Consider the following 11,435-nt stretch of genomic DNA (forward strand, 5'->3'; position numbering starts at 1 on the left):
TTACTACCTCCTCAAAGAAGGGGGGCAAAATGCACCCCACAAATCAAGTGCCCAATAAAGCACACACGCAAATTAGCAGACCCAGTTCATACATTCCTAACTATATTAATATTGAAAAAACAATTTATTACATATTTGTATTCATCAGAAACTTTGTTGGCCTGGTGCAGCATAGTCATGTCGGCGATGTACATGTTTCCCAGTTCGTCATTAATGATATCGATGGAGAATTTTTCTAAGTTGGACTTATCTTTTAAAAAATTAATTAGGTCCACGGTTTTGTTGATCGGATTTTTGTGCGTGCTGGAGAGGGCATCTGCTGTTGTGCTCAAATTTGTTGTGTTCAGATTTGTCGTGATCAGACTTGTCGTGGTGGAGTTTGGAGGTGTTAATTTAGACGAGGGGAAATTGGCACTGTGGTTGTCTTCCGTGGGGGGTGAGGATGACGCGGATGGCGCGGCTGATGCAGCGGAAGGATTCACGCCGGATTCCGCATTTTGAATCGATTTCAATCTTTCTTGCTCATAAATTTCGTTCATTCGGTTTACGCAGTACGTAATGGCATACTCCTCTTCCACGGGTATATTGTTGTACCAGAAAATACCGGACCCTTGAATGGGCTTGATGGATAAATTATAATGAGGGAAAATGGTTTCTCCATCTTGGTCCACATCGTTCAGGTATATTAAAAGAGTGGCCCTCCGAAAGGTCCCGTCGTGGTGAACATTGAAGTAATTATTTTTCTCATATTTTACAATGGCTAGGGGTTCCAAGTAGCATAGTGGTATTTTGACCAAGTTACATATTGTATTTTCTAAGTCCATAATACTTTCATCCTTTGTGTAGACAATGGAGCTTTCGTTATCGACTTGGTTTTGCTCAATCATGGATCGGTTTCTAATTGTGTATAAGAAGACAGTAGAGCTTGTTCTATTAGACGAATCGGTGATTTTGTAATTCTCCTGTTTATCTGTTGCATACCCGATGGATGTTTTGCTTTTTTTGTATTTATTTTCACACAAGGATAATATTTTTTCTATCATTTTCCGGTCCAGTATATTATAAATAATGCTCATATTTTGTGGAGTCAGCTGGATTTTAAAAAAAACCCTGGTGTTTTCATCATTGGCTTCCTTCTTCTGTAGTTTGCTCCGATCATCGATGTCTATGTACTCCACCTCGTTGCTTAGGTAAAGGAGGAACGAGGAGTACTTTTTGAAAAAATGGATATTCTTGTCATTAATCACTTTTTTTATGATCGTCTGAATGTCGTCACTGTATTTTAGATCGTTATCGTAAAGTCTGATCCCGAATTGGTTCTTTTGATACTTCAAGGCCTTTTCCTCGTCCAGCGTGGTGGTGTCACTCTCCTTCATAGCGTCGTGGTTTTCTTCCCTCTGCTCTGCATACTTGTTCGCGTCCTTGTCATCGTTGTTGCTCTGCGTGTCCTCGGCGTTCTTGGCGCTTCCGATGGCCTCCATTGTGAGCGCTTATGGGGATGGGCGATGTTGGCGTTGTTGGCGGTGTTGGCAGTGTTGGCGGAGTTGGCCCTGTTGGTGGCGTTCACGACTTGTTATTCTGTTGGTCTGTCGTCTTGCTAACTCTAGAGGGGGCTTCTTAACTACGAGTTGTTCCCCTTTTTTCTACTACCCTCTCTTCCTTATGCAGTATCCTTACAGTAATTACGCTCTCTCTCTTTTTTTTTTCTTTTCTGGTCTCTTATTACTTCTGTTTTGTATGCGCATGCACGAATTAGCGGGGTTTTCATTTTTTCCCTTTATGCCCGTTTCTTCTGATTAAGCGCAAAGTAAGTGCGTATGCAAGGCGTGTTTGTTTGTTTTTTCTGGACGATTGCACTGCACACATACTTGCATTAGCAAAGGTTTCAGGGGGTTTGTATTTGCCGCTTTATCGTTTTGATTGTTTGTTTGCTTGTTTGCTTCTTTGTTCGCTTATTTGTTTGCTTGTTTCTTTGCTTCCTTGCTCGTCACCCTTTAGCTACCCCCTCTTTACCCTTAGCGTTTGTTTTTCTTTCGTTCTTTGTTCCACTTTGTGAGGTGATAAGCGATCATAATATGAACACCTCCACGTAAACGTACGCGACGCGCATATCTTGTTTGTTCTTTTTTTGTTCTTGTAATGCGCTGCGCACATGCGTAAGAGTATACATGTGAGTGGCTGTTAGCTCGGAAAGGTTGGGGCCCGGGCGGAGAGGAATATACGTGGGTACACGGTACGTATAAATAAACCGATGAGTACACGTACTTTTAAATTTATATGTACCCTTAAATGTACACGTAAAGGTACACGTAAAGGTAAACGTACGACTGGTACTTTTACGCGAAGTAAGATATGATCTATAAAGGTAAGTGTGGACGTAAGCTTTACTCTGATTTATTTTATCTCCCTTTTTTTTCTACTCTTAGATTTTATCTACTTTTTTTTCTTTTTTTATTCTTTTTAATGGTATGGTCCGTACTGCCGACTTTTGTGTCCCCCGCTCGGGACATACATGTATCGTTACCTTGGCGTGTGTTGAACGAATTAAGAAGTATGCACTCTTCAGTTTTACAAAATTGAATGGGGGATGCCCTGAAGTTTTTTTTTTTTTTTTTTTCTCTAGCCATACTATCACGAGCATTAACAGAAGAAATCATCGGTAATGTTTTCCGTGTTCGCCTTTTTCTGTGCATTCGAAAATGCTCTCTTCCTTGCTAAATTTTCGTTTAATGTCACCCTTTTTCTGCTCATAAGTTTCTTTATTTTTTCGTTCCTTTCTGATTTTTCGCTGGAATTCTCATTTTGTTTTTCTCCCTTTGTGGTTTCTTTCCCTTGGGCGGGCCTCTCGCCGCAGACATCGTTTAGGGTGAGGGGGTCGATTTTGTCACAAATGTCTTCGCCGAGTTGGGATATTTGACCACTTGGCGAGGGTGGTTTAGCACCTAAGGGATTTACACTTTTTGTGGGCCAGTGGGCATACGTAGCCTTTTTCGCACGTGTAGCGGCCTCTGCACGTGTGATGGCTTTTTCATGTGCAGCTGACTTAGCACTAGCGTCCGCTTCACCACGGGCGTTCACATACTCTGCTTCTGTTCTCAAATAAGGCGAGGTCCTTTTTCTTGATTCCTCCTCTAGATCATTTTCAGCGGTTTGATCGTTAAGAAATCTCCTAATCGTTTCCGCGTTTAAAATATCTTTTATAATTCTCTTCAGTTTCTGTTTTTCTTTCCTTTCCCTCATTTTTGCCTCGTTCGAATTTCCCATTTTAAGGCTCTGGCGCATCATTAGTCTTAGTTTAACCCTTTCGTTGAATCTGTTTTTTTTTTTGGTAAATGTTGGCCTTGAAGAGTGTGTCGTGGCATTATCCCCCTTGGCATTGTCCAAATCGTCGCAACTTTCTAACTTTCGTTTTAGGTTAATTTGTTCGGGCAGTGTGGTTGCTATTTTGTTAATATCCGATTGGTAAGACTGTTCCCCTTCGTGATCTTTTATCATCTTATTTTGACATTCTTCTTCTGTTTTTTCCCCCTTCATTTGAAGTGTTAAAATGGCCGTTGGTGAGTCCTCTAAAATAGCCCCATCCTCAGGAAAGGGGACGTCTATTATTTGTGCCCTCCCCTTCGTTTCATCCAAATATGTTATCATCAATTTTTCCCTCTCCATGACATTTTGGGAACAATCTTTTTGCATTTCTTTCGTATATTCTCGTTTCAGTTCTTTTACCATTTCAATTAACTTTTTAATTTCTTGTCGTATTTCTTCCTTTTTTGCGTCCCTACAAGGTACATCATCCTTTTTGTTTTCGCTGCTTGGTTCATAGTCTTCCAATTCGCTGACAAGGTCATTGACGGAGTCTGACACTTGGATTTCTCGCTGTTGATGGTGCACAGGAGGGGGGGAAGTTTGACTAGGTGTATTTACTATCTTGGGGAGAATTTCTCTACTGGCGTCCTCCACTATCATGAGGGCATTTTCGATGCCTATGTCCTCCATCATTATGGGGGCATCTTCGCTGACTACGTTTTCCATCATTAGGGGGTAATTTTTCCTACTTGCGTCTCCTATCCCCACCACGTCAATGTGCCCACTTGCACTTTCCATTAGCATAACATTGTCTTGGCTGCATACATCCTCCACCATCGTAGGGACGCCTGTGTTATTAATAGTCTGCCCCACAATAATATCGTTTCGGCAAGGTACACGTTGCAGCATCATGGCGTCATCAGCGCCACTTAACTCAGCTGCCACCAGGACTTCACTGTCACCGCTTACATCGGACACATCTGTAACTTCGCGAGTAGAGGCTTCCACGCTTTCCTCGATTGATATCCCCATTATAGAATCGTTTTCCAGCGCATTGATTACACTTTCCATTTTCAAACTGGAACGTTTCATTTTGGTAAGTAAGGTAGTTACATTTATGTCTCTCTCTTTTACCTTTTCAATGGAGGAGTCTTTTCCCTTTTTCCGTTTTGAACCCCTTTTATTGAAATTTTTTATGCCAGCATTCCTGTTATCTTCTTTAAGGCGCGATTTTTCCCTCTTGGGATTTTTTGATTTCTTCGGTTCTGCTTGTTTTACAAGTCCGTTTTTCATTTCTGTGAGAATTTCCTTTATTAGTTGTTTGATTATGAATATCTCTTTTTCGATGTCTCCGTTTGGTGGTTTTGTCGTTTGGTTCCTGATTATGTTATCCTTTGTGTGTGGTAGTTGAACCAGGGTCCCATTTTCCATTTGTTGAGAGCCCTTCTTTAGGTCTTCAATCATTAGCGTTCCTTTGCCTTCAGAGAATCCTTCACGTGTAATCCTTTTGATGGTAACTAGATCTTTTTTCGGATTTTCTAAGTTCCTGTTTGTGAGACAAGCTGATGTCATTCTGCCTTTGTTATCATCGACACTTGTCAATCCGCCCTGCGTTGTGATTTTCACGTCGGTGTCTTTCTGTACCACGGGAATAACACCCCCCAGCTGATAATTTTCTTTTTTCGCCAGAACATATTTATTTCCTCCTTCGGCTACATTAGTGCACATCTTCTTTGCTTGAACATTATCTGAAGCAACCTTATTGCCCATATCCAATGCTGTAATTCGATAATCCATTACACTCAATTTTGATGGAGCTATTATCTTCCTTTTTGATTCTTCGAATGTAATGTTTTTCCCTTCTATGGCATGTTCCCATGTGCGTATGTGTCTACCTCCGACGGGTTCTCCTGAACCTGCAGTGATGGATGTGTTTGGTATGTTCCTTTGTGTGCAAGTCAGTTCTCTTGATCCTTCTGCGGCTAGGTAGTGCGACCATATGATTGGCTGATTTGTTTTCTCTCCCTCCTCCTCTTTTCTTGACATGATAATTCTTTTTATGATACATTTTACACGTGGATCTGTCTTGAATATAGTAGTGTGGGGACTTTTATTTTCCCATTTCCTGCTCCCAATGTTAAAGTCTCCGTCTTTTATTCCCCCTGCAGCGTAGTGATTCGAGTGCACTTCTGCTTGAAGCCATTTTGAGGGTTCTTTGCATTTTTCGTCTGTAGTAGTGTCTACGTTTGCTAGGTGTGGTTTCACTTGGTTGATTCCTCCGACCTCCTCGACCTTGTTAAGGAATATTGTTTGCCCATGCATTACCATCAGGTTAGACTTCTTACCACTCCAGTGACAGATTTCTAAATGTTGGACCGTCATAGTGGTCCATTTTTTTACACAGTTGATCCATTCCATCTGGTAGAAATGAATGGTAAGCATTGTTCTCATTTTTGTGAGTGCTTCTGCTGCAGATGAGAGATAGGTGTGTCCCCCTTCATGTGAGATCCTGTTCTGTTTTTTTTCCAGTTTTTTCTTTTTTAATTCATCAAAGGGGAGGACTCGGTTCAGGTGAAGAGTAGCTAGCAGGTTGTACCTTTTGTTCGAGAAGGCGCTAAAGAGGTGTTGTCCCACTGAAGGGTTCACACCGGGTGTGCTTACGTAAAGAGAGAAGCTCATTTGGACGTCTTGATTGCTGGAATTTTGTTGAACGTCTGTGTTAAACGCACAAAATGTGGCCTCTTCCTTTCGATTGGTGAAGTGTATCCTCTTTTTCTTTTCTTGTAATATATGATGTATACATTTTGTATTCACCTTTTTAAGTGGGTTCACCACTGAGGGGGTCGTTTTTTTGGTCGCCGCTACTTTTACGTCAGAAGGAGAGTTAACTCTTTGCCCTTTTTCATTAGTGGCACTTTGGCTATTCTGCTCAAATTTGTCCCCCCAATTTGTGGCCATCTTTTGTATGCTGATTTTCTTGGGAATCATTACGGTTTTCACCTTCCTTGCTTTAACCCTTGTGTTTGTTTCTGCATCCGAGGGTAACTTTCTTTTTCTTTCGCCTCTATCTGTGGTGATGCAAACTTTATGCTTAGTATGGTTCTCTTTTAAGGTTCCGTCTTGGACACTCTGTCTTTCCTCGCTTTGAAGTGTTTTTTCTACGACTTGTTTGCTGTTTCTTTGTTCTTCTGGAACTTCCCCTTTCGTTTTTTGCTCAGTTGGACTAGGGATAGCTTGTTGGGTGATGGGACATTTTTTTATTTTTACCTGGTTGGTAGCTCCTCTATGGTGGTTCGCCATTTTGGATTGGCCCTTCTGCACGTGCGAAGGGCTAGGTACTTTGGACATGGCTTCTCCATGTCTTCGATTGGTTGGTCCGTTGTCTACTTGCTTCTTAATTGTGAAAGTGCTAGAATGAATATTTTTCCTGCTTTCATTTTTGTCTTTAACATGGACTGGTTTGATAGTTATACCTTTGTGATGTCTCTGAATGTCATGTTTGGTGGTCCCAGTTTTCAATTTTGCGAAAGCTAAATAGTCCCTATCTGCTCTTTTTGGTGTTATAATTTGCGTCCTCTGGGTATCCTTTCCTTTGGCGGTGCCCCTACTGAGAAGGTTCCTACTGCTTACCTGACGTGGTGCATCACGGCTTTGCATATCAGACAGTTTTGTCTCCCCTCTCTTAATTGCCATCAATTTGTGTCCATTTCTAATTTTGTCACTTGTTTTGATGCTTGCCCTTTGCTTCATTTCTTTCGAGCTTTGCATTTTAGTCGTCAGTGCCTTGATTTTGTTCTGGGTTGCATATTTATTGTGGGACTTGCTCGGAATTTTGTACTTTGGGGCGTCTTTGTTTGCCACGGTTTTACATGCTCGAGTGGATTTCCATTTTAGCAGTATAGATTTCGTCGCAGGTGGCTTTGTACTGCCTGAATGGGAGGACAATGAAGGTGGCGCCTCCAATACGTGTGGCATAATTTTAACGGATTTTTCCCCTAGGCGATCGTTTTTGTGCTCATTCTGTTTGGGGCAATTCCCTTCCGAGCCGCTTCTTTGGCTGGGACTGCTTTCTCGTCTGCTGGACCGGTTCAGGAAATTTAGAATTTTCAGTTTGTTATCATTCGCGTTGATTAATTCGTATAGCAAAGTTTCGTCGCTTTTTCTTGGGTGTCTTTTTTGACCATTTGAAGTGCTTCTCTCAGATTTGTTTTGCTGGTCATCTGATGCTGCTCGATTGTGAATCTTCGCCCGAGGGGCATTCATCCAAGCTGTGTTCACATTGACAGCGTTAGTGTTCGCTTGAGTTGTTCCATTCCTATGAGGGGCATCTTCGCTACACAAATTTGTGCATGCGTTTTGTCGATCCTCAGATTGCTCAATGAATTGTTTAATTCTACTTTTGTTGTCATTTGTGTGTATCAGTTCGTATAGCAGACTTTCCTGGCTCTTATAATTTGGACGTTTGGGCGAGTGTGTCTCCTTTTTTTCTTCTTCCATGATGTTCAAATCACTAGAATTTTGACCAGGTGATGAAACGGAGCTTGCATATTCTGTCTTCCCGCTACTACATGGTGAAGGTTTCTCATGGGAAATTTTTTTTGACTGCTCACAGGCATAGCTGTCCCCATCTGTCATTCCTTCATGCAAGTTGAAATTTGTGCGAAGTTGGCTATAAATTGATGCTATTTCAAATTTGTAGCTAAAAGTCCCCTTTGTGTTTTTATTGGTGTCCATTTGAATTGCCTTACTTGGTGGCTGGCGTGCGTGTTTCCTTTCGTCTAATTTTTGCTTTTCATCCCAAAAGGGTTGGACTGCTGTGTCATTTATTCTAGGTTTCACTTTGTTCATCTGACTTTGGTTTTTTCTTTCCCGCGTTTTTGGTTGGATATGGTGATTGTTAAAACCTGTCTTTTTGCATGTGCTAGCCATTTGACTAATTCGTCTTAGCCCTCCTGATTCCTTTGTCCTATTTGAATGGGTTAGCATGTTCGTCTTCGGCAAGTTGTTTGACCCGTTGGGAATTCCCCTTTTCGTTGGGTTGGCCTCAGCGAAGGTACGTTTCTCATTTCTTAGAGTGGTATTATGATTGGGTCTTTTTCCGAAATTGGATTCAGGTGTCTTCCCTAAGTGGGTCATATGAGTTGTGGATTTCCTGGATATATATTTCCCCCTCTTTTCTTCTGTAGTAATAGCAGAGTTGTCATTATATCCTGTTTTATTGCTTCTTCGGGTCGCCTTAGCAGCTTCGTCGGGTGAGTGAGGGTTCCTTTTTCCCAGTTGGAATTTCACCTTCCGATCGGTTAGAGCTTTTTTATCTCCACTTTTTACATTTTGTGATTCTCTATGTTCATTCTGTATGATCTTCTTTGCAATGCCGCGTTCTTCTGAGTCTAACGTTTTGGCAGCGCTACGAGGAACATCTTCTGAAGTGCCCATTCTGATAACATTTTTGGCATTGTTTAGATTGTCAGGTGAAGTTGCGAACTCTTCAGTGTCCGCTTTTCGCCCCTCCCCTTCATAAATGTCATAGCTATGTTTTGCTGACTCAGTGGAGCCTTTTATGTCTGCACTTTTCTTAGTTAGAATATAATTTTTCCATTTTAAATCACTTTTAAAAGCTATGTCTTGGCTGTGCCGTTTGGATAGGTAGGAACAGTTCACTGGATTGCTAATGATTTGGCTCGAATGAGTGGCATCATTTTCTGAGCCGTCCCTTAGACGTAAAGCAGGAAGACGACGCAATAGTTCTTTGCAGTTGTTCGTTCTGTTAATTAATGCATTTGTGTTAGTTTGGGTGTCAATTTTTCTTTTCTTGCGTTGGTTAATTTGCTCGTTCTGGTATAACCCTTCAGAACTAGGTATATTTGCAGGGATGGATCTGTCAGCAACGCTGCAACTGCTGCGATCAGAAGGAGTTTTATGCCTGGGGCAGTTTCCTCCAGGGAGATTAAATTTTCGCTCCATGGTGAGTCCACTTACAATGTGGAACTCATCAACATGGTTGAGATTATAACCTCCTTTTTGACTGAAACAAATTCCTTCGTTTTTTAAGTAGCTCTTTTTTACCTTGTTATTATTATAGAAGGTTTCCATTGCATGTGATGTTCCGCGTTCAGTTTCCTTGCCTTGAATGTGTGCCTCATTTTTTGGAGTGTCATTTTTTTCACCATTTGCATAGTTGCAATGGACCCGTTCACCAAAGGTGAAGCTTTCCAATTTTTTTGACAGAGTTCCACACGTATCTGTTTTTTTTCTTTCTCTTTTTTTGTCCCTAAGGAAGTTCGCATAATTGGGGGTGACTTCCTTCGCGCTTGGAGCAGGGATCTCCCTACTGACCACATGGTCAGGCATGTGAAGCCTTCTCGAAAGAGTTGATCTCTTCATTTTCCATTTTTTAATATGTTCTAAAATTTTATCCGATTCGGTTTTAAAAATGGACAAGGGGTTTTTCTCTGTGTTTTCCGCGTTCGTGACGCCGTTATCTGCCGCGGTTCCCCCGGTGGGGATGTACTTTTTTGTGAAGCCGTCCTTTTGTAAGACATTCACTCTGGAGGAGTGTCTTTTCACCGGATTTTTTCCCACCTCTTTTGATTTTTCACAAAGAGGGCTTCTAAAATTGCCTCCATTGGAAGCGAAGTTGTTACAGGCACCCCTATTTGTAGCACCCCTATCAGTTTGGTCACCACTGGTGATGTCGCTTTGGTTCTCTTCGGTTTTTCTGGAGCCGCTCTTCGTTGACAGTTCCATTTGAACTAAATTACCATTCCATTTGTCCAAACATGCACACTTCAGGCCATGCATATTGCAGAAAAATGTCCTAGGTTTAATAAAGAAATGTTTGTCTACTTGATCTGCCTTCATATTTGCATTATTGGTATGTGTAAGGGAGTCTAACCTGGATAGGACTCCGAAGTTGTTTTTAATAGTTACCCATTTGGGATGTGTTCCCTTCTTTTCCTTTTCTATGATTCGTTTTGCCTTAACGTGTTTATGTGTAGCAACTGGGAGGTGCTTCGCTTGCCTGTGGGGTGGTTCTTTCTCCATTTGGAAATTATTCAAGATGGAAATGTTTTTTTTCTTTGTTATCTGTTAACTTCTGTATGGTACTTTTCCTCCACATGAAAGAAAATGTACTTGTATAAAACGTTCGGGGTGGAAAACCAAAATGTTACGTAGGCATGGTGCGATTTCAGCGTTTTCTTTGAGATGTATGCTACACGGTAAGCCCATCTGGCGGGCGGGGAGGGGGAAAAGGGTAAGCAGCGAACCAGTAGGGTGCATACCCAGTGAGCAGAAAAAAGTCCTACTGAATACAGAATAGAAATAAAATAAACACATGGGAGAGGGGTCAAAAATGAATGTCTACTATGCTTATACAAATTCGAACAAACTTAACGAGTAAGACATTTCTCCAGAAGAGTACACCAAAAGTAACGCATGAGTAAGGGAAGAGGTAACTGCACTACATCACTCATCATTTATTCACTTAGATAATAAGTGGGCGTAGAAGTCCTACCCATCAAAACGGCAAGAAATAGGACAATGAGAATACATGAATAAAAAAAAAAAAAATAATCACAAGACGAAAGCGCCGTAAGAATAAGACCTTTCCATTTCAACACGATTTATTTTAATTTTTTTAGGGACAGATAAAAAATTCTGGAAAGGAGCATCGTTATGAAAAATGAGGACGATAGTTCCTCAGTGCAGGATGCAAGAAGTGGTGAAATATGTCCTTTTACGAAAAAATGTGTGCATAGTCGCGCCTGGGCACGGATGGATGGTAGCTTACTCGGCGTAAGGTTACCGAAAGGGAAAACACACACGCGATTGGGTAAACTCATGAATGCAAATATCTTCTGATAGAAATGCCCCAGCATGTGTATCAATACACCTGAATAATAAAACAAAAAGGGCATAGGTAACTTGTTGTAAGATTTAGTCTAAATTATTGTGGACATACTAAATAGGAAAACCCTTTAGCTTTCCACTTATCCAATTTGTATTATTAAAAAATTTGATATGGAGTAACAAAAAAAAAAAAAAATAAATAAATTGAGAAAAAATATTTGAAAAATAGTAATAATCGTACAACTAAACAACGAAAAAGGAAAAAAAAAAATTGCACATAT

At 41.0% G+C, this 11,435-nt stretch overlaps 2 protein-coding genes across 2 annotated transcripts; both read right to left on the reverse strand.

Annotated features, from left to right (window-relative positions):
* Positions 1-86: 86 nt before the first annotated feature.
* Positions 87-1,481, reverse strand: C922_05307 (hypothetical protein; the record flags this gene model as incomplete). The annotated part of the gene is made up of 1 exon (XM_008820878.1): positions 87-1,481. One exon carries the CDS (start codon positions 1,479-1,481, stop codon positions 87-89), a length of 1,395 nt encoding a protein of 464 aa, XP_008819100.1.
* Positions 1,482-2,640: 1,159 nt separating this feature from the next.
* On the reverse strand, positions 2,641-10,347 carry C922_05308 (hypothetical protein; the record flags this gene model as incomplete). Its single annotated transcript, XM_008820879.1, has 1 exon — positions 2,641-10,347. One exon carries the CDS (start codon positions 10,345-10,347, stop codon positions 2,641-2,643), a length of 7,707 nt encoding a protein of 2,568 aa, XP_008819101.1.
* Positions 10,348-11,435: the final 1,088 nt, after the last annotated feature.

The sequence above is a fragment of the Plasmodium inui genome, assembly GCF_000524495.1.
Source record: "Plasmodium inui San Antonio 1 unplaced genomic scaffold supercont1.54, whole genome shotgun sequence".
Taxonomy (NCBI): domain Eukaryota; phylum Apicomplexa; class Aconoidasida; order Haemosporida; family Plasmodiidae; genus Plasmodium; species Plasmodium inui.